Genomic DNA, 23,461 nt, shown 5'->3' with positions numbered 1-23,461 from the left:
TTACAATCATGTTATTGAGTTACTTTATCTTATAGGTGAAAAATTATATGAAATAAAAATTTTAGAAGAAACACATAAACAAGAAATCAGTCGTCTGCAAAAAAGATTACAGTGGTATGCTGAAAATCAGGAACTTCTGGATAAAGACGCATTTCGGCTTAAAGAAGCAAATGAAGAAATCGAGAAGCTGAAACTTGAGGTACCAGATCATTTCAGAATGTATTCCTATAGATGAACCCTATTATCGTCAGCACCCCCACATAGCCTTGTAAGGGTCATTGAATAAATACTCTAAATTCTGTTAATTAAAATGGCCGATTTGCCTTTGGTTTGTGTTTATTTGGTAGTTTATTTTGTTAAATTTTTTTTTTTCAATTTTATGGCCACATCCGAGGCATATGGAAGTTCCCAGGCCAGGGATTGAACCCATGCTTTTGCAGCAACCTGAGCCACTGCAGTTAGATTCTTAACCCACTGCACCAGAGTGGAAGCTCCTGGATAGTCTATTTATTTATTTATTTATTTTTCATTTTTGGCCACCTTGCAGCATATGTGGCTCCCAGGCCAGGGATCAGATCCAAGCCTCAACTGTGACCTAAGCTGCAGCTGCAGCAATGTCAGATCCTCAACTCACTGTGCTGGGCTGGGGATTGAATCCGTGTCCCAACATGCCCAAGATGCTGCCAACCCCATTGCACCATAGCAGGAGCTCCCAGGGTAATCTATTTTAAATTAGACTGAGAATCCAGTCTGCTCTCTTTACCCATGAGATCCTTATCAGCAGATTTAACCAACTGTAGTTAGAAAATATTTGGGGGGAAGAAAAAAAAAAACAGTTCAAAAAGCAGAACTTGAATTTGCGGTGCCTAGCAACTATTTACACAGCATTTACATTGTATTAGATATTATAAGTAATTTAGAAATGGTTTAAGGTTTATGGGAGTATGTCTGTAGGTTATATGTAAATACTACACCATCTTATATAGGGGGCTTGAGCACCCCTGGATTTTGGTATCTGCCAGGGTCCTGGAACCAGTGCTTTATGGTTACTAAGGGACAGGGCAACTGTAAATCCAAGCTTCTTATCACAGCCTTTGAAGACCGCATGTGGTCTGATCCCTGCCTGTGTCTCCAGCCCCATCTGTTCTACACTCCTCCGAGTCACTCTCCAACCACACCAGTTCCCTCTGGTTCTTGAACGTGGCAAGTTCATTCCATGGTGGTTGCCTTGGCGTAGCGTGCTCTGGCCTCGGTCTCTCTTCTCATTCGAATCTCAGCTCAGATTTCTATGCCCCAGAAAGATCCTTCTGACCTCTTAAAAATGGCTATCAGTCTGCCTTCCTCTGACTCTTTCTTCTCATTCCTTCACTTTATGTTCTTCATAGCACTTGCCAGCCTCAGAAGTTATTTTATTTACTTTTTGATTTACTTTATTAGCTTATCAACTGTCTCCTTCCATTAGGGCATAAGCACCATGAAAGCAGCGCCCTGGCTTGTCTTGTTTGCCCTCCGTTTCTTCAACGCAGTACCCTTTTTGGGATTTAACAAGTGAACGAATGTACTGCCATTATGCTTCCCTCCTGGGGTTTCTCTGCTCTGTTTTAAATATGCTTCTTAACATGGTCTTTACTTATTGACAGGTGGAGAAGCTAAAAGCTGAATCTGGAAATCCATCTATTCAGCAGAAGATACGTTTAAAAGAAAAAGCAGCTGATGCCAAAAAAATTCAGGATCTAGAACGACAAGTACGTGTTCAGGGTAAATGTTCATTAAAGTATTTTACATACAGTGCATTTTTGTTTTCTCTTTTGTTTCAGAAGTTCCTACAAGATGTAGTCAAGCTGGAAATTTTTTTTTAATTCATTTTAATATAGAACTGCCTCTAAACATACTTTGTGTACAGTATTTAAAGGAACATTAATAAAAGGAGTAAACATTTTGTGTAATCTACAGCTTTATGCATAAAGAACTTTTTAGGGTAATATGTCTCATGAGATGGTAGACCTGTTGATGAAAGGTTATTTATATCCCAACTCTTTGACATCCAGGAAGAATAACAGAGCCTTGGCACTCCTGATGTAGAGCTAGGATCCCTTCTCCTGAGGAAGGGTGGGTAAAAGGGGAGGCAGGAAAGAGATCCTTCAACTGGGGACATGTTAGGAGCACTTGGGAAGTCATGCAAAACACCCCAGAAACAGGACATCCAGCCGTCCAGAGAGCTGGCTATAATTTTGAGCTCTATTTAGGCCTAAAAATTCTCATTTCATAATCAGTGTGGCCGGGAGACTTTTTTTAAAAAACCATATCCATATGGTGACACTTAATAGGATAAAGTTGGGTGTTTTTTGTTTGTTTGTTTGTTTGTTTTTTCATTTAAAGAGTTATAGACTGGAATGTTAATTAACATTTTCCTTGTGTTTTAAAAACCTTCTGTACTGTAGAGTTTGTATTCATAATTAAATATTAAGACAAAATTAGAATTTCCAGCCCTATTGATAAGGTAACATGATTCTGTAGTCACGACACTTAAATGTTCAGCTATTATTCCGTCACAGACCTAAAACTGTGATGTCATCACTAGGCTGAGTATGATCCCAGTTTTATGAAAAGAAAGAGAACTCAGCAAAAAATTGATAACTTTTTTATTTTTACAGGACCTATTATATTAAAAGGTAGGATTTAGTAATTGGTTTAGGAAAGGAAGAAGACAGAGGTGGTTTGAAGAACTAGAAATAATTTCAAATAACTGTAATCCAGGATTGCTTGGCTCTTTTTTTTTTCTTTCCCAGTGCTTAAGACTTAGATTAGCCCAAGTAGAAGAAGCTACTTGGATTCATGAGAGAGAACAGACCAAAGGAACTACTTTTCCACTAGTTGACTTTATTTTAAGATAATAATGTAGAACTGAATGTATAAGAGTAAAACAGTAAAGCCTGCTTAAAACAAAATTAAGACCTGAAATGGTGTGAACCATATTGACCGGAAATATAATGTTTTAGGCAAGTAACATCCCTCTTTTACTAATGCTTTCATTAAAAATTATATTTATCATCTGAGATTATATCTTTCTAAAACAGTATTCATTAATATTTTGCATGGTTTGCTACATGGACATTTCAGGTCTTACTCTGTTCCCATGAACAGAACATTTCTATCCTAATGATTTTAAATCTTAATAAATATTTCATCATCAAGATAGATCATAGTAGACTCAGAATCATTTCAAGCCATATTCTGAAGTAGGTTAATTTTAGAATAAAACATGTTTTTTTCCTAAATGCACTTAAGCAAAAGCAGGAAAATATGCACGTTATAGTGAAAATTTCAGATTATGTGCAGTCATTCAGCACCTTCATTTAATGGGATATTCCATAGTTTAATTTCCAGTGAGTTTTTTTTTTTTTTAAAAAGAAGAAGCATTGTATGATAGAGTTACACTAGTATAAATTACCAAAGAATAATATTATAAAATAAAATTAGCAGTTTCCATTGTGGCTCAGCAGTTTACAAATTGAGGATGTGGGTTCGATCCTTAGCCCTGCTTAGTAGGTTAAGGATCTGGTGTTCCCATGAGCTGTGGTGTAGGTCACAGATGTGGCTCAGATCCCAAGTTGCTGTGGTTGCAACTCCGATTCAACCCCTAGTCTGGGAACTTCCATATGCCACTCGTATGGCCCAAAAAAGAAAACGCAAGAAAATAATTTAGAATCATGATGTGTTTTTCAGAGGCATCTTAACCATAATACCTTTCAACAAAAGCAGGCATACACACATATGCACATATAATATCAAGCTCTAATTTCTCTGGACCCAAGTGCAGTTCATTCTTACAGAAGGATTGTGTAATACATTGTTGTTTAATAGGCTAAATGAAAAGTTTCTATGAAGACTTCATTAAATACAAACTAGTCCTATTTGCTTCTTAATTGAGAGAAGTCATTTTAAAGTAGACGAAACTGCTTGGAGGAGGGTTGGGGAAGGAAAGAGATTGTTGAAGGTCAGGGCAGGTGCTCAGGAAGCTGTACATTCATTACAAAAATTTTGCACATGCATATGCATGTAAGTAATATTTCAATCAATAGTATAAACACTATTATCTGAGGGGATCTGTGGGAAAAAAAGAAAGAACTTTGTCTTCAAAAAGGTCACTTATGGAGTTCCCGTCGTGGCGCAGTGGTTAACGAATCCGACTAGGAACCATGAGGTTGCGGGTTCGGTCCCTGCCCTTGCTCAGTGGCTTAACGATCCGGCATTGCCGTGAGCTGTGGTGTAGGTTGCAGACTCGGCTCGGATCCCACATTGCTGTGGCTCTGGCGTAGGCCAGTGGCTGCGGCTCCGATTCAACCCCTAGCCTGGGAACCTCCATATGCCACGGGAGCGGCCCAAGAAATAGCAACAACAAAGACAAAAGACAAAAAAAAAAAAGGTCACTTATTACTAGTGTGATAGGAAAACCCAAGAGCTATTTCAAATAAATATAAAAGGATTTCCATAAAATAAGCAGTATTAAATTAGACATCATACTATAGTGTTTTTTAATCAGATAATCTAGGATATAAAATTTGAAGTTAATTTGTGCTGCTGTGCATTTGATTGTCTTGAGATGTGATATAAATGTCTCCTTGAGATCTAGACATGATTAATAGAGCCTAATCCAAATGTATACATTAAACTGCTTAATTTTAATATATCTGTGACCTACATGCATACAAAAATATCTTAATAGGTTAAGGAAATGGAAGGAATTCTCAAGAGACGATACCCCAATTCTTTACCTGCTTTAATATTGGCTGCATCAGCAGCTGGTGATACAGTGGAGAGAAATACAGTGGAATTTATGGAAAAAAGGATTAAAAAACTGGAAGCTGATCTGGAGGGCAAAGATGAAGAAGCAAAGAAAAGCCTCCGTACCATGGAGCAGCAGTTTCAGAAAATGAAGGTAAGTGCCAGGTAGCCATAGAGATGGGGCTCAGAGGGGTACCATAGCGGCTGGAGGCTTCTTAGATCTCATTTTAACAAATAGCTCTGGACATCTTTTCCCATAGAACCTTACCATGAGTGTCAGTAGCTGGAAAAACAAAACAAAACAAAACAAAAACCTAGATCCCTCCTGTCTTTCTGTCCTCCAGAACTTGTTATTTCAAACATGGAATAATTAAGTACAGGGTAGTCTTTACATAAGCCCCTCTAAATTAAGTCATGAAAAGGCAAAGTAAAATACCTCTAAAAAATACAATATCATGGTTGAAAGTGTTTTTCTGAAATTTACTCAAACAATGGAGAGGGAATGAAACAGAAGAATATGTTTCTGGGGTTAAAGCAGGGGGCCAGGCAGTGTGTGCTAAAAATGTCTGTCAGTCTGAGTTTCTGTCCTTCATCAGGAATGAATCAGAAAATACAAGTGCAGGTATGACCACATGAGAAACAGGACATGACCTTTTACTTTTTTATGATCATTTGCTTTTGAAAAGTTGTTGAGCACACAGTCTTTGCAGTAATTCAAGCTACAGGCTTTCATAGACATTTCAGTTCATCCTGTGTAATCTTTCCAGTCACCTGTGAGAAATAGATATTTTGACCCTATTTCACAGATGAGGGAATGAGAGGTTCACAGTTGAACTTCTTACCTAAGGTTTTGCTGGTGAGCGACAGCGAAGCCTCCAAACCAATGTGTTGCTGCTTCTAGCAGATGTCAGTCCCCATGGATACCTACCCTCCAAGAAGCAACAGTGTAGAATATTAAGATTCCAGAGACAGTAAATGGTTGAAAACCTGGAAATACGTCTCCTGCTGTCTCGGGTCATATTAAGGAGCATAGGTTTCTTTTGCTCGACCCTCTTTTTCAAGTCTCTCAGCCCCTTACCCAGCTCACTTTCTCTCTCACTGACCTGAATTCTAAGTTATGCTCCTCCTTGAGCCACCCAGTGTGCAGCCACCCTTAACTTACTCACCCTCTGCTGCTGTTTACCCCTCTCCTCCACTCCTCTGCTCACACAGCCTCATGCTTCTGAAGGAGCCCACAGTCGTGAGAGGTGTATAGATGCCCAGTCTCAGGAGTTGCCTCAGTGCTGCCGGCAAGTCTCCTCCCATCCCCTCAGCACTCGCTCCAAACTATCCTTTCTGTTCCTCTTGTTCCCACTCGTACCCCATCCTACTTTTGGCAGACTCCACCCTACCCCCACCCCACCCCCACTCCAGCCACATACAGGAGACAGTAGCACAGCAGAAAAGGTGGCCTTGGAGTTCCCATTGTGGCGCAGTGGTTAACGAATCCGACTAGGAACCCTGAGATTGCGGGTTCGATCCCTGGCCTTGCTCAGTGGGTTAAGGATCGGGTGTTGCTGTAAGCACAGGTGTAGGCTGGAGGCTACATCTCTGATTAGACCCCTAGCCTGGGAACCTCCATATGCTGCGGGAAGTGGCCCTAGAAAAGGCAAAAAGACAAAAAAAAAAAAGAAAAAGAAAAGGTGGCCTTTATGGCCAGACTGCCCTTCAGTTTAGGCCCAGTTTCACCATTACCACTTCATGACTTTCCTCTAATTACCTTCCCTGGGCCTCAGTCTCCTCATATGTAAAAGAGAGATAATAACTGACTTACTGCCAGTTATGCCACTTTTCCTCCTAAATTCTTTCTGTTCCTCTTAAATCCATGTCACTCTACTACTATCACTAATTTTAAAATGGCCTGGGAGGTCCTGTTGGGGCTTAGTGGTAACGAGCCCAACTAGTATCCATGAGGGTGCAAGTTCGATCCCTGGCCTCCCTGAGCACGTTAAGGATCCAGCATTGCTCTGAGCTGTGGTATAGGTTGTAGACGTGGCTCTGATGTAGCATTGCTGTGGCTGTGGTGCAGGCGGACAGCTGCAGCTCCAATTCTATCCCTACCCTGGGAACTTACATATGCCACAGATGTAGCCCTAAAAAGACAAAAAAAAAAACGGAAGGAAGGAGAGAAAAAAAAGGAAGGAAAATGGCCTTGATTACTGTCATAAGCTCCTGACTAGTCTGCATATATCTATTTTAGCCCCTCCTTCCTCTCCAGCATTTCCTCATACCATGCTTTTCTTTTTTTTTTGCAGTTTCTCTTTCCTTTATTTTTTTTTAACTGAGTGAATTTTACTACATTTATAGTTGTACAACGATCATCACAAGCCAGTTTTATAGCATTTCTATCCCAAACCCCCAGGCCATCCCCTCTTACCCCCAACCTGTCACCTTTGGAAACCATAAGTTTTTCAAAGTCTGTGAGTCAGTATTTGTTCTGCAAAGAAGTTCATTGTGCCCTTTTTTTAGATTCCACATGTAAGGGATAGCATATGATATTGGTGCCTCACTGTCTGACTGACTTCACTTAGCATGATAATTTCTAGGTCCATCCATGTTTCTGCAAATGCCATTATTTCTTTCCTTGTTATGGCTGAGTAATCAACTGTGTATATGTACCACATCTTCTTTATCCACTCCTCTGTCAATGGACATTTAGGTTGCTTTCTTGTCTTGGCTATTTTATATAGTGCCGCAGTGAACATTGGAGTTCATGTATCTTTTCAAGTCATGGTTTTCTTTGGATAGATGCCCAGGAGTGGATTGCTGGAACCATGCTTCTCTCCAGTCATACTGAACTGTTTTCCCTACTTGCCTCATTTCTTACAGCCACAAAAATGTGTATGCTTTGTGCCTCTGACCAGTATGCTCTGTCCATCTCTTCCACAGTGAAGGCGTTCCTGTCTTTCAGTTCTCAACTCAAGCATTACTTCCCCAGAGAAACCTTCCCTGGCCTCCCTGGTAGACAGGTGCCTGTGCAGGCACCCTAGCCTGTGCACCTCTCCTTCCTCCACGTTTACAGCCATTTTGATGGATCATTAATGACCTCTCTCCCCATCTAGCTTCTGGACTTAATGATGGCTGGGACTGTTCTGTTTGTACTCACCGTTTCCCTGTTTATTCCATCATTCAACAAGGTGCCTGGCACAGAGTAAATGCTCGATAAATATTTTAATCTAATTAATAGGCTATGGAGAAGGCTGAGGCAGAGTATGTGTAAAGCCCTGGTCCCGTGCCTGGAGTGTAGCAAACACTCAATAAATAATTATCGTAACTACAATTATTATTAACATTCCACTGATCAAATAAAAGAATGAATTCCAACCCCTCCCCATTTTAACTTTCAGTCTACCTCCCTTTTTCCTTTTTCTAATCCATACTCCATCCCATTGCTGCCTCTGCTCACTTCCTGCCACTTCCTCCTTTCATTTCTGATGGCCAGTACACGCCAAGCACCCATCTGCCTTTGCATGTGCTCTTCCTACTTCTAAAATGTCCCTGCTTCCATTTATCCCCAAACTTACACTCAACCATGAAAACTGACCTTGAATGTGCTCTCTATGCAGTCTTCCCTCAGGCCTCCAGACACAATCGGTTCTTAGGCCCATTACTGCGGTTATCATAGGACATTGAAACTTTATGTCACTCTCATCCCTAGGCTATGAACTTTTTGAAGTCAAGAACTGAGTTTATCTCTAGGATCTGACACAGAACCTGGCATGCAGTTGTAGCTCAGTAAATATTCATTGAATGAATGAACAAAAGTCATCATGCTCCCTCCTGAGTAGACTTTTAGGTTTTTTTGTTTTTGTTTTTGTTTTTTTTTGTCTTTTTGCCATTTATTGGGCCGCTCCCGTGGCATATGGAGGTTCCCAGGCTAGGGGTCTAATCGGAGCTGTAGCTGCCAACCTATGCCAGAGCCACATCAACGCAGGATCCGAGCCGCGTCTGCGACCTACACCACAGCTCACGGCAACACCGGATCGTTAACCCACTAAGCAAGGGCAGGGATTGAACCCGCAACCTCATGGTTCCTAGTCGGATTTGTTAACCACTGCGCCACGACGGGAACGCCGAGGTTTTTTGCTAATAAAGCTCTAATGTGCAAATTCTAAGCTGACTTACTCCCATGAGTTTTCTAAATCGATGTAAGAAAGTTGAAAATGTGCTGTTTGTCACAGATATTAGTAACCCCAACTGTTTTCTGTGTTTATCCTCAGGGAGTGTAGTTTGTCAACTTGCAGAGAGATAGGTACACAATAATGGGTTTGCTTGTGAGGTTTAAAATAAGTTTTGGTGTATAAAAATGTGTAATGTCACGAAGCAATGTAAAATTATGAAATTAAGTAACACATATTGAGACTATGTAATGGTATGACCTTCAGAGATTAGACTTCAGTGCATTTGCCTGATTCAAGGCACATGGAGTTGGAGGCATCAGAATATGTGAGGGATGCTGAGTGAGGAGGAGGCAGGACCTGGGGGAATGCAGGGCTCTGGTAACTAATGGAATGTTGAACCGTGGTTTGGCGTTAAATGAATTCTTTTCCACAGATCCAGTATGAACAGAGACTTGAGGAGCAGGAGCAGCTGCTTGCCTGCAGATTAAAGGAGGCAGCCCAGAACCAACACGACAGCCCCTCCAGGGTGAAAGCACTAGAGAAGGAACTGGAGGAGGTTAAGGAAAGTCACCAAAGCACCGTGAGAAACCTTGAAGCCGAAATAGATGTTCTTAAACACCAGAATGCGGAGTTGGAACTCAAGAAAAATGATAAAGATGATAAAGATTTCCAGTCTATAGAATTCCAGGTGGAACAGGCTCATTCAAAAGCTAAACTGGTCAGGCTCAATGAGGAGCTGGCTGCAAAGGGGAGAGAGATACAGGACCTTTCCAAAACTGTGGAGAGGCTTCAGAAGGAGAGGAGAAAGATGCTCTCACATCAGCACTGCAAGGCTGGAGAGGAAATCACCACCAAAAGGCTGAAGAGAGATGGTCTGCACCCAGGTAAAGGAGACGCAAACTCCTTCCCTGGATCCCTGGAGGGCAGGCTTTACCAACCACATGCTTTTACTGATGCCCATGTTTCAGAGGTTTTACAAGAAAACTGCAGATTGAAAAATGAACTGGAGAGATTAACTGTGGAGAGGAATGAGCTGAAGATGAAATCTGAAGTAGCAGTGAACCAATTTGAAAATTCCATGAAAAGGTAAAAATGTGTATTTGTCAGTATATAGGGACATAAAAAGATAAAGAAATTAAATATTATAAGATGTATATTTCCCCTGGATAATTAGTTTGACCGTTTACTAAATTCATAACCAAATTTTAAGAAACTGTATTATATACTAAGCATAGATCAGTTTCAGAGTTGGATCCTCTACCTGTTGGGAGCCCAGATTCTAATGAATTTGAGTCTCCAGCGTGGCCCAGTCCTTGAGCTGACCAGGCTTGTCTTTCTGCACGTATCCAAATGGCTTAAAGAAGTTGACCCATGGGGCCTTCCTGCAAGTGCATATCATCATTTATGATTGCCTTGAGCAGATGGCTGGCAGAAAACAGCTCTTATTAAAATTGACATTCTAAGAGGAAAAGGTCCTCTTTTCCAAAATAACTTTGTATTGATCTTGTGATCACCTCTATTCATGCCTTTAGAACTGCTGTACTCATTTACCCTTTCCTTCTCAGAATCTCCAGGCACCCTCTCCAGTCTCTTTCCTGAGCCTTCTTACATCTGCTGCCATTGGCTTTTTGATTTGGTCAAAGCAAGTCCTAGTCTTTCTGCCTTCCAGTACCAGTTTTCCACAAGTAGCCTCTCCTTTTATTTCCCTGGACTTCATCCAAGCATGGCTGTCATCCTCTCTTTTGAACCTGGTCTCCTGACAATGGCCTTTCACAATCAGTGGAGTTTTCTCCAACCTCATTTTCCATGACATTGTCCACTACACTGCCTTTCCTGAAAGGGTGTCCTCCCTTATCCTCCATGACTTAGCAGCTCTGACTAAAGCTCCTTTTCTGCTCCTTTTAACTGACTCCTCACTCCTTTTTTCATTCTTCCTCCTCAAAAAAACTTGGCTTTCTTCCAAAGTTCACTTTTTGGCTTTCTGTCCATCTGTTCTTTCTCCTTTGCTAAACTCATCCATTCCTATGGCTTCTATAAACCATGACTCCTAGATTTATTATTCAAGGTTTATTCTCTTCCCTGAGCTCAGATGTCCAATCTGAAAATTTATTGGATTGTGCCTCTTAGAATCAGTAGTATCTTAAATTTTCTTTTTTACTGTAGACTAGCTCCATCTCCCACCTTCCCTATCTCTGTACATGGGTTCACTGCCTATGGGATGCTTCCTTATAAATATTTATTTTGATTTTTTCCTTCTTGTAGTGTGGCCTCCCTGGTTTACTAGGCAAGTTTTCCCACCCTGATCTCCCTGATTTCGGTTTCTCCCTCAGTCATCTTGCTTAAAAAACCATTATTCTGTAAGTCCTCCTGGATCTGAGCCTTTCTGCCCTCCGGTGACTCCCAGCTTCCCAAAGTATTGAGACTGAATTTCTCTACCTGACATCTCAGGTCCCAGAGTCATTCAAATACTACTGTCAGAGCAGTATTATTTGGAATTCCCTGGCAGCACAGTGGGTTAAGGATCCAGCATTGTTACTGCTGTGGCTCTGGTCAATTCCGAGGCACAGGAACTTCCAAATGCTGCAGACTCAACCACAAAAAAAAAAAAGAAAAAAAAAAGAGAGAGGGTGGTATTACTCACCTTTTCCTCACTGCCTTTTACTCAGTCATGTTTGATTTTCTAGGAAAAATAGCTAGAGCTTCCTAGAAATTTCCTGCTCCCACCTCCAACTCCGGTGTCACTTATGTACCAAAAAAGTACTAATCATATACCACCTTATAGCTCCTTGAAAACTGATGTAAGATTATACTTCTTTTGCAACCTATAGGCAATAATAGATTTGATTATCAGGTTTAAAATAAGGTTTAGGGTATGCAAAAGCATGTAGTTTAATGTTAGTGAAGCAACCTATTAATTACAAAGTTATATAACATATATTAAAACTGTATAATGTTATCCCCTTCAGAGACAAGGATTTCAGTACATTTGACTGACTTAAGGAACCCAGAGTTGGAAGCATCAGAATATGTAATGAGTGCCTGAATGCAGGAAGAGGTAGGACCTGGAGAGTTCAGGGCTTCTACCAGAGAATGGACATAGGGAGCACCTAACAAATGCTTCGTGGGTGATGGGCAGCCACATCTCATTGAGTCCTCACGGCAACCATATCTTTTCCATATCAAGTCTTGTTCCCTTAGTCATGAGTATGATAGTAGTCATGAAACTATTTGGAAAGAATCACATTCTTTCTTAGAAATAATTTAATATTCAGGTTTTTTCTGTAAGTTTTCATCTATATAATGTATAATTTTTTAGCTCTGGGCCTGAGAAGTGAAAGTAACCTTTCCTAGGCCCAGATTTAGGCTGCTTTTTACTACAGTTATATCATGGGTACTTTTCCTAGGACCCTAATTCCACTGTTTCCATGAAGAAGTATTCTTACAGTCAAATAAGCAGCTGATGTGTTTGTAGTTTGGGAATTGCCATATTAAGAAGTATCAACAGTGATTTGCTAACTATCTGCTTTCAGTAAAATTGTGTTATATTTTAATAATTTTTCCAATAAGAGAGGAAATGTTTCTCTATTAGAAATGTATCAGCTTTTTAGTCATAACTTCACCATTTACTGAACTGCTGCTGAATGCATACATTTTGTCACAGAGATAGAGGAGTAGCCTCTCACACTTAGTGGTCCAGATTAATTTGGTTCAGACTACCCTTTGTCCTGAGAATGCCCGTAAGGATCATTTCATTCTCCACGCAGCTAGCCCTGGAGTCCTGTGCATGGACCAAACACTGGCGAGTGTTTCCTAGAGATGAAGCATTGGAGATTCTAAAGAATTTGGGCAATAAATCTGTTTATCTTAAAAGATAAGATGGAAAAGTCTTTGCTTTAAATCCAAAAAGAATATTTAGAACCTTTGCTTCTCTGAGAAAGTGCCCCAGAATGGGGTCTTGGGGAGGACGTGGTCCAGCTCTGCGGGGGTCAAACCCCCAGCTCTGCAACTCACTGATCTGGGACCCTAGATAGATCTCTCTTTCTTAAACTGATGTTTGCCTTTGTAATATTGAGTAACTAAGAGTGATCTTGTGGAGTGGTTGTAAGAACTTATAGGCAATAATGTATAAAGTGCAACAGATATTAGTGCCCTCTCTCCCTTTGCTTCCTAAATTCCCAGGCTTCTTAATCTATTTTTGTGCTTGAGTTAGAGGTCAAAGAGCTGCTTTTATGTGTGGTTTTTTTCTTTTGCTCTAAAGGTTCAAGGAAGATACTGCAGCACATATCGCATCTCTCAAAGCATCTCATCAGAGGGAAGTAGAGAAACTCCTTTGCCAAAATGCAGTAGAAAATGCTTCTTCCAAAGTAGCCGAACTGAATCGTAAAGTAGCAACTCAAGAGGTAGGTAACTTGAGTAAACTTTGGCTGCAATGCGATTTTTTTTTTTTCAGAACGTTTGCCAAAATATTTGGAAATATTTTAATTTGACTTCTTAGGGTTGGTGGTAGAAATGAGAAATTATTGCTGCTTTGATTTTTTTTTTTAATAGAAGATGACCCCATTGGCATATATGGGTTTAATAATTCTACTTTACAGTTATACCTCTACATAAGTGTGTGTGCAGTTTTGTCCCTATATTTCTCAAATAACTCTTCCCCTAAGTAGGTTGTAATAGGTGGTTGAGGGGTACCTCTAGTGTGATTGGGACCTTAGCACTTGAAACTGAATGTTTAAGCATCTCCCTCCACCCCAAGTCCCGCCTGACAAGTAATTATTCTAGTCACTCTTTCCCCATCCCCTGTTATTCATGAAACAAGTAATGATTCTTAGTCTATAGACAATCAGATACTGAGGATGAGTAATGAACAGAGACATGTACACAACTCTAGCCAGTATGAAGCATAGTCTTCTGAGGATCACGACGGGCGTGGTGACAGCTCAACTACGTTTCCTCAAGTGTGTCTTCCTCCTTGGATAGTATATGTGTTACATGGTGTATTGATGAATATCTCCTGTGTGGCCCACCTGTGGTATTTGCAAGTTTAAAAAAAAAAAACAAAAAAAAAAACAGCATTAAAATAGAACTTGCAACTTCCTTTCAAATGGTGTATCCAAGAAAAAAGAAAAGAAAGCAAATATAATAAAATGTTAGCAATTGGTAATTCAGTTTAAAGACTGTATATGAATGTTCATTGTGCTCTTCATCTTTTTTGTGGGTTTTAATTTTAAAAAAACAAACTGAGGAACAGACACTTCAAGAAATAATTATCTTGGGAGTTCCCACTGAGGCTTAGTGGGTTAAGAGCCCAACATAGTCTCCGTGAGGATGTGGGCTCAATCCCTGGCCTTCCTCAGTGGGTTGAGGATCCCACATTGCTGTGGCTGTGGCGTAGGCCGGCAGGTGTAGATCTGATTCAGCCCCTAGCCCGGGAACTACCCTATGCCATAGTTGTGGCCATAAAGAGAAGATAAAGAAGAAATAATTACCTTATTAACACCTCTCCCATCTGTAATTATTTAATAGCATCTTAAACAAAAAACATCAATTTGAGTATGGACAGGATGTGAGGTATTATAAAGTCATTGTCAGTTTTCTCAGGTGTAAAAAGGTTATTGTGGTTTTGTGAGAAAAACGCCCCTATTACAAGGAGATGCATGTTGAAGTATTTGATGTATCAAAGGGTGAGGTGTAATGAGGTCTTTAACTTCAGATAGCTCAGAAACAAAGAACTTTGACTGTTTCATTACCAGAGTAAGAATGATTTAAAGTGTTTTCAGAAGTAACCATTATACAGTCTTACAGATTGCTTCTCTAGTTTTTTTCCCCTCAGAGGAATGGGTGTGTAAACATTCTATCAAGTGATCAAATCAAAAGGAGAGGTCTAGGAGGGATGGGGAATGGTAGTGTCATCATGCCATAGGGCCGTAAATGGTATTTTCCTAGAGATTGTAAGTTGGCAAGTAAATGAAGTCAGCATGGTCTGATTGTAAAAACAGTGAGATAAATCATTAGGTAGAAGAGAGATGAATTTTTTTCTAAGATTTTGCAGTTTCTTGATGGAAGTATTTATATTTACTTCCAATTTCTTTGTCTAAAAATATGAGATTTCACAGATTTTAGACTATCTTTGTTTAGTCAATAGCTCTTTAATAAAAACTCTCAATTACAAAATAGGAATATCGGCCACTTTCTTCAAAATGTTTAGACTTTTAAGTGGTATTTTTCAGGCCTTGACAAGAAAAGTATTAGATATAAAGAAGCCAAGTAGTTTCATAGTTATTAATTTATAATATGTGTGGTATTAGGTATTAAATGTTGAAAGAAACAAAATAATGGATTTATTTAATGTTGAATTTATTCAGTGAACTTTATTTCTGTGGCAATTGATTTTTATGTTAGAGTTGGACAATTTTAAAATATTAGCATCCTTTTTATTTTTTTAATACAAATAAAAGTCATTAGTTCACTTTCTTAACTTTTTCAAATAATTTTCAAGGAAAAGCTTTATTAATTTCTGTACTTCTAACATAACCTCCTAGGTACTTCTAAAACATTTCGAAAATCAAGTTAACGAACTGCAGGGTAAACAAGAGTCTCTTGTAGTTTCTCAAGTTCGAGAAGAAATCCTGCAGAGAGAGGTAAGTAACCAAAATACTGGGCTAATAGAAGCTTTTCTCAGCCGTTTCAATCATATACATATTTCTGTAAAAATTCTTTAACTTAAATGCATAGAAATAACCCAGAAATACCTATCACATCAGGGAAATATTTGTGGAAGCCTGCTTTCTCCAGATAAGCTCAAATATTTATTAAGTTATTTGTATGTTTGTCTTTGTTTCCTGGGCAGTGGGGGAATGGGATGGGTTGGTATGGTTGTTTTGTTTGATTTGATTTTTTTCAGGAGGTAAAACTGGGTGGTTAAGGGCATTTCTGTATTAAGAACTAAGACTATTTAATTTGGTTAACGGATAGGTAAAAAACAGTGGTGCTGGCTAACCAAGAAGAATGTCATTACAGGAAGTAAATTTTTCTGGAAACTCACCATTTTTATTAACTCTGAGATCCTTTTTGGATTCCAAAATATATGAAAAACCAGATAAGATGTACATTCTGTTCTTTGAAGCATATACATTGTTTTTTGTTGGGGTTTTTTTTTGTTTGTTTTGTTTTGGTTTGTTTTTTTTTTGTCTTTTTGCCATTTCTTGGGCTGCTTCTGCAGCATATGGAGGTTCCCAGGCTAGGGGTCGAATCAGAGCTGTAGCCACCGGCCTACACCAGAGCCACAGCAACGCAGGATCCGAGGCACGTCTGCGACCTATACCACAGCTCACGGCAACGCCAGATCCTTAACCCACTGAGCAAGGCCAGGGACGGAACTCGCAACCTCGTGGTTCCTAGTCGCATTTGTTAACCACTGCGCCACGACGGGAACTCCATACATCGTTTTTTATTATTCAAGGATTTATCATGATACAAACAAAACATAAAACTAAATTGCATTACAAAAAGACTGACATAAAAGTACTCCACAATTATGTAACTGTCCATTTTAAAAATCTTGTTCTAGTTAAAAGACTATCATTCATGGGAGTTCCCGTTGTGGCGCAGTGGAAACAAATCCGACTAGGAACCATGAGGTTATGGATTTGATCCCTGGCCTCGCTCAGTGGGTTAAGGATCTGGCGTTGCCATGACCTGTGGTGTAGGTCGCAGACGAGCCTCGGATCTGCTGTGGCTGTGGTGTAGGCCAGCAGCTACAGTTCAGATTAGACCCCTAGTCTGGGAACCTCCATATGCCATGGGTGCGGCCCTAAAAAAAAAAAGACAAAAAAAGACTATCATTCAGCATTATGCATTCTTTTCGGTGTTTAGTGGAACATAAACTTTGTTGTATAAGCACTAAATTTACAGAATCTGAAGAAAGTATGTGTTTCTGTTTGCAAGGTAAAGAGCAGTGTCAGTTTGGGTCAAATTACAGTATTAGTTTGAGAGTAGCTAAGTATTTTGAAAATAGGAAACTGTGACACATGATTTTCAAGCCGATTTACTGGAAAACTAAACAAAGCATTCCATCTCTTGAATAAAGCTAATCTGCCTTTTGATATGGATCATATTTATAATAGCTGCTTTAAGGGCTAATGGAGTCCCATCCCCATTACCCTCTGAAGGCCCTCTCTGATGCCCTGTGTGTTATGAGACATTCCCTCTCAGGCAGGTGGTAATGTAAAGCATTTCCAGCCTGTATGAGCTCCAGGAGTCATTCAGAATATTTCCATTGGCTTCAGAACTGCCTCCGGACAACAAACTAGGTAATCACGGAGCTCATCTTTTGTTTGTTTCCTTTCTGTCATGTCAGCGCTATTAGCCACTATTTGAAAATAGTTGTTTCCTGTACTATCTGCTATTTCTGGTTGTTGAGGAAATCCCTGTCTTTCCACCATGGCCGCAAGTGAAAGTACACTGTACATTTTTAAACAGTGGTGAATTCTCTTTTGTTTGTTGACTACTTGTTTTTAAAGTAATTTTATAGAGCCGTATGGAAATTGAGTGATTTCAAATTTTTCAACATAGTTCAAGTCAGTTATTAGAGCTTTTTAGTTCTTTGGTGATGTCGTACTTACCTGATTTGGGGTGGGGAGGAATCCTTGGTTCCTGCATTGATATCTGTGCATTTGAGTAAGTGGTATCCTCTTGCAGACTTTGCAGGTTTGCTTTGGCAGAGACAGTTAGCTCTTTACCAGTCATCTCAGTTTGGGTTTCTGGATGTCTCTGTTGGTCAGGTCCTAGGGCAGGTGGGGCTTGCTTTCAGGATCTGCTTTTGGTTACGGCCACTGCCAAAGCTCTGAAGTTGGGGAAAGAGGGCTGCTGCTGGCTGATTACATACAGTTGGACAGGATTTCTGGTGTGGTTCCTTGCCTAAGTGAGGCTGTTTTGTAGCCAGTATCCAGAGTACCAAGCATGGCCTCTGATCACTGTATGACTCTTAATGTTTACTTGTACCTACATTTTATAATAGAAGTGTCAAATAGTAATAATAATACTTACTGTTTATTAGGTGTTTACTATATACTAGGCACTGTGTTAAGTGGTTCTGGGTGGTTCTCACAATAGCCCAAAAGAACAGGTACTGTTATTTCCATTTTACACATGAAGAAATTGATGCTAAGAAAAATGAAATAACTTATTTAAGATTACCAAGTGATATGTAGAAGTGCCAGCATTAGGACCCAGGGCCTCTGGTCTTAGGTCCCAGGCTCTTAATTACTTTTTTTTTTTAAACCAATTTCCTATCATTGGACATTCAGGTTGTTGCCAGTTTTTTCTATAGTATTCAAATAGCAGGAAACTTTTTTTTTTTTTAATAAAATGTGACTGGGGGTGCTACTTTATTTTATTGAATTATAGTTGATTTACAATGTTGTGATAATTTCTGCTGTAAAGCAAAGCTATTCAGTTATACATATACATATATGTGTTCTTTTAGAAATTCTTTTCCCACATAGGTTATCACTGAATATTGTGTAGAGATCCCTGTGCTATACATCAGGTCCCTGTTGGCCAGTCATTCTGTATACCACAGTGTACATATACCAATCCTACAATCCTACCCCCAGTCCAATCCCCCACACACACACCTATCCCCTTTGGTAACCATAAGCTTGTTTTCAAAGTCTATGAGTCTGTTTTTATTCTGCAAATAAGTTCGTTTGTATCCTCTTTATAGATTCCACATATAAGTGATATCCCATGATGTTGTCCTTTACTAACTTCACTTCTCCAGGTCCATCCAGGTTGCTGCAGATGGCGTTATTTCATTCTTTTTATGGTTGAGTAATATTCCATTGTATAATGTGCCATATCTTCTTTATCCATTCTTCTGTTGATGGACATTTAGGTTGCTTCCATGTCTTGGCTATCGTAAAATGCTGCAGTGAACGTTGGATGCATGTGTTTTTTTGAATTATGGTTATCTCCAGACAGATGGGGTTGCTGGATCATATGATAGTTCTAAATTTAGTTTTCTGAGGAACCTCCCTGCTGTTTTCCATAGTGGTTGTATCAATTTACATTCCCACCAACAGTGTAAAAGGGTCCCCTTTTCTTCACACCCTCTTCAACATTTATTATATGTAGTCTTTTTGATGATGGCCATTCTGGCTGGCATAAGGTGGTACCTCATAGTTTTGATTTGCATTTCTCCAATCATTCTGTGAGTGGGGTGTTAACATCCCCCTCTGTTGTGTTATTTTAGATTTTTCCTTTTATGACTATTAGCATTTGCATTATATATTGAAGTGCTCCTATTTGGAGTGGTGCATATATCTTTACAATTGTTATATCTTCTTAGATTGATCCTTTGATCATTATGCAATGTCCTTCTTTGTTACTTATAACCATTTTTATTTTAAAGTGTTTTGTCTGATATGAAGTATTGCTACTCCAGTTTTTTTTTTTTTTTTTTGATTCCCATTTCCATAGAACATTTTCTTCCATCCTCTCACTTTCAGTTTGTATGTTTCCCTAGAACTGAATTGGGTTTCTTGTAGACCGCATATATATTATTGGTCTTGTTTTTGTATCCATTCAGCCAGTTACATGATATATAGGTCTTATTTTTGTATCCATTCAACCAGTCTGTCTTTGGGTTGCAGCATTTAGTCCACTAACATTTAAGGTATTTATTGATATATATATGTTATTATTGCCATTTTGTTAATTGTTTTGGATTGGTGTTTGTTCGTTTTTGCATTTTTAGGGCCACACCCATGGCATATAGAAGCTCCCAGGTTAGGGGTCAAATGGGAGCTACAGCTAACAGCCTATGCCACAGCAACACAGGATCTGAGCTGTATCTGAGACCTACACCACAGCCCATGGCCATGCTGGATCCTTAACCCTCCAAACAAGGCCAGGGATCAAACCTGCATCCTCATGGATATTAGTCAGGTTCGTTACCACTGAGCCACAATGGGAACTCCATTTCTTGGTGTTTTATATTCCCTTATTTTGTTCTTTTCTCTTGCGGTTTGATGACTGTCTTTACTGTTGTGTTTGGATTGCTTTTTCTTATTTGTGTGTGTATCTATTGTAGATTTTTGGTTTGCGGTTACCATGAGGTTTTTGATAAAGGAGTGTGTGTGTGTATAAGATTGTTTTAGGTTGCTGGTCTCTTAACTGCAAATGCATTTCTAGTATGCTGTATTTGTAGCCTCCTCTTCTCACAATTGCTGATTTTGATGTCATATTTGTGCATGATTTCCTACCTTTACTATGTGTTTACCTTTACCAGTGAGCCTTCTTATTTGTAATTTTCTTGTTGTGACCATTTGGGGTTTTTTTTGTTTTGTTTTGTTTTGTTTTTCCCCATTTAGAGAAGTTCCTTTAGTATTTATTGTAAAGCTGGTTTGGTTGTCCTGAATTCTCTTAGCTTTTGTTTGAATGTAAAGCTTCTGATTTCTCCAAATCTGAATGAGAGCCTTGATGGATAGATTACTCTTGGTTGTAGGTTTTTTGCTTTCATTACTTTAAGTACAGCATGCCACTCCCTTCTGGCCTGCAGAGTTTCTGCTGAAGAACAGCTGATACCTTTACTGGGGCTTCTCTTGTATGTTATTTGCTGCTTTTCCCTAGCTACTTTCAATATTTTCTCTTTGTCTTATTTTTGCTGAGTTTGATTAACATGTGTCTCAGTGTGTTCCTCGAGTTTATTCTATATGGTATTCATTGTGCTTCTCAGATTTGAATGAATGATTCCTTTTCCATGTTAGGGAAGTTTTTGGCTATTATCACTTGGAATATTTTCTCCTGCTCTTTCTCTTCTCATTCTGGCACCCCTCTAATGTGAGTGTTTGTGTGTTTAATGTTGTCCTAGAGTTCTTAGATTGTCCTCACTCATTTTTTTCATTTTTTTTTCCCATACCACATCAGTGATTTCCACCTTGTTTATTTTGTTGTTCTGCCTCCTGTATTCTTCTGTTGGTTCCTTCTAGTGAATTTTTCATTTCAGTTATTATGTTGTTCATCTCTGCTTGTTTATTGTTTAACTTCTATTTCTTTGTTAAGTGTTTCTTCTAATTTATTGATCTTTGCCTCTAGTTTTTTTTCCCCCAAATCTTGGATCATCCTTACCATCATTACTCTAAAGTCTTTTTCATGTAAGTTGCTTATATCCACATCAGTTAGCCATTCTTTTGGGTTTTTGTCTATTCCTTCATCTGGCTCAAGTTTCTCTACTGTTGTACTTTGTCTAGCTTTCTGTGTGGTCTCCTTTTTGCAGGCTACAGGATTGCAACCTCTCTTGCTTCTGATGGCTGCCCCCTTGTGGGTGAAGTTGATACAGGGGCTTGTGGCCAACTTCCTGATGAGAGGTACTGGTGCCTTCCCCCTGGTAGGAAGACCTGAGTCTTGTCCCTCTGGTGCTTTTTCTCTGGATGTGATTAGCGTCATCTGTGTGACTGGGAGTACTGTAGGCAGCTTGTTTGCTGATAGGTGGGGCTACATTACCACCCTGTTTGTTGTCTAACCTGGAACTTCTCAGCCCTGATGGTTGGGGCCATATTTTTCAAAAATGATGTCCTCCAGGGAGCTCATGCTGATAATTATTCCCTAGGATCTCTGCTTCCAATGTCCTTCCCCCACAATGAACCACAAACAACCCTTGCTTTCCTAGGAGTCCTTCCAAGACTCACAGGTAGATTGTAAGTCCCTGTTTTCCCTGGGACCCAGTGCTCATGAAACCCTGTGTGTGCCCTTCAAGAGCAGTGTCTGTTTCCCTGAGTCCATGGTAGACCTCCTGCACTCAAGTCCTGCTGGCCTTCAACACCAAATACTCCAGGGGCCCCTCCTCCAATTGCCAGACCCCCCCCCCCCCAAACTGGGGAACCTGACATGGGGTTTGGAAACTCTCGCTCCTATGAGAGAGCCTCTGTGATGTAGTTATTTTCTAGTCTGTAGGTTGCCCACCTGGCTGGTATAGGATTGCTTATATCACAGAAGCACAGCTCCTACCGTCACAATGTGGCTTCTTTGTCTTTAGGTGTAGGATATCTTTTTTTGGTAGCTTCCATTCTATCTTGTTGATGGTTCATTGTTCAGCAGTTAGTTGTAATTTTAGTGTTTTCATGAGAAGTGGTGAGCTCAAGTCCTTCTAATCTGCCATCTTGTCTCTGAATCATCAGGAAACATTTTGATCATACATCTTTGCTTATGTATCCAGTTGCTTCCAGTGGATAAATTCACTGAAATATAAAGATTTTTTTCCAAAGTAAAGACAATTATCTCTCTCAAAGGTACTTTTAAATAGAGTATAAATGAAGGGAGGTTATCACTCTATACTTTGTCTAGAACCAAATATCTGAGTTTATGTAACTTATAAATGAATGTTTCATCTTTGAAAGATGACTCAATTTATTCACAGATAATCGTTAAATACCTCTCTGCTAGGCATGGCTCTAGGTGCTAAGAATACTGAAGAGAACAAAGACAAAATCCTGCTGTCATGGAGCTTACATTTTATTTGGGAAATCAGACTATAAACAAATGTAAATTTTGACAAATTAACTGAGACAACATCTATAAAGTACTTAGCATAGCACCTAGCACATGATAAAGGAAGAATAGCAGTAAGTTACAGCGTTAAGATTTAATTCAAACACGGCTGCCTCAGGTTAAGAGTCCTTCAAACCCACCTCTGCTTCAGGTTACATGTCCCTCTTTTATCACCTCACTGCTTCTTGGGCATCTCTCCATCATAGCACATGCTGTTAGAATTCTCATTCACTTAGCTGCTTCTTCCCTGAGACCAGAACTTCCCAGCTGGTGTACCCAGAATGGTTTACTTGTGGTCACAAGATGGTGATGGCTACAAAAGTTGTCTCATGACAAACTCCTTGTCATTTTTCAATCATTGAAAAGTTGAAGTGCTCTTTGACCACTGCATGTGTGATGATGCCTCCAACAACTTTCTTAGTTCAAGAATTATTCGTTTTGGGGGGGAGGTGGTTTTGTTTTGTTTTGTTTTAACAATCATTGTTTTAACATACAAGATGTTTATGTTCAGCACCTATCACAAAGCATGGTATATAAGGCATCTCCCTGACCTTTCAGCAAATCATCCTAATTAAGGTCTGCTTATGTCTTTCATCACTGGTGATATCAAAGATGTCCCATATTTAAAATACATAAATTTGCCTCTGATTTAATTTGCTTATATTTTCACATTTTTAAACTAACCTCAAAGTATATGAGTTCCTTTTTTTTTTTTTTAAAGCATTATCAATGTTATTAGGTACTGAGTGTTTCCATGTAAATCGTGATTGAATTTGCTAATTTTATCCTAAGGCACAGCCAGCACAGAAAGAGTTCAGTATGTCCTTACTGTTTTATATGCATCCATTTACATATGCAATGGATTATTACAGGTTTTAAAGTAATAAGAATCAGGAGAGAATTACAAATAGAATTATAGAGAGTTGAAGAGTTCCCAATGTGGCTCCTTGGGCTAAGAACCCAACTAG

At 39.4% G+C, this 23,461-nt stretch overlaps 1 protein-coding gene across 3 annotated transcripts in view; it reads left to right on the top strand.

Moving 5' to 3' along the window:
• CEP162 (centrosomal protein 162) overlaps window positions 1-23,461 on the top strand; it is a 108,969-nt gene that overhangs the window by 65,752 nt on the left and 19,756 nt on the right. For 2 of the 3 annotated variants that reach the window (XM_047760476.1, XM_047760485.1), the window contains exons 20-25: window positions 36-199; window positions 1,641-1,745; window positions 4,727-4,939; window positions 9,379-10,031; window positions 13,204-13,345; window positions 15,485-15,583. In XM_047760476.1, coding sequence (XP_047616432.1) covers window positions 36-199; window positions 1,641-1,745; window positions 4,727-4,939; window positions 9,379-10,031; window positions 13,204-13,345; window positions 15,485-15,583 — 1,376 coding nt within the window. The remainder of the gene's footprint in view (window positions 1-35; window positions 200-1,640; window positions 1,746-4,726; window positions 4,940-9,378; window positions 10,032-13,203; window positions 13,346-15,484; window positions 15,584-23,461) is intronic. The other variant, XM_047760495.1, reaches the window with a different exon arrangement.

The sequence above is a fragment of the Phacochoerus africanus genome, chromosome 2, assembly GCF_016906955.1.
Source record: "Phacochoerus africanus isolate WHEZ1 chromosome 2, ROS_Pafr_v1, whole genome shotgun sequence".
NCBI classification, from domain to species: Eukaryota; Metazoa; Chordata; class Mammalia; order Artiodactyla; family Suidae; genus Phacochoerus; species Phacochoerus africanus.
The sequence above is the reverse complement of the archived record's forward strand: the minus strand, read 5'-3'. Positions and strand labels throughout refer to the sequence as shown.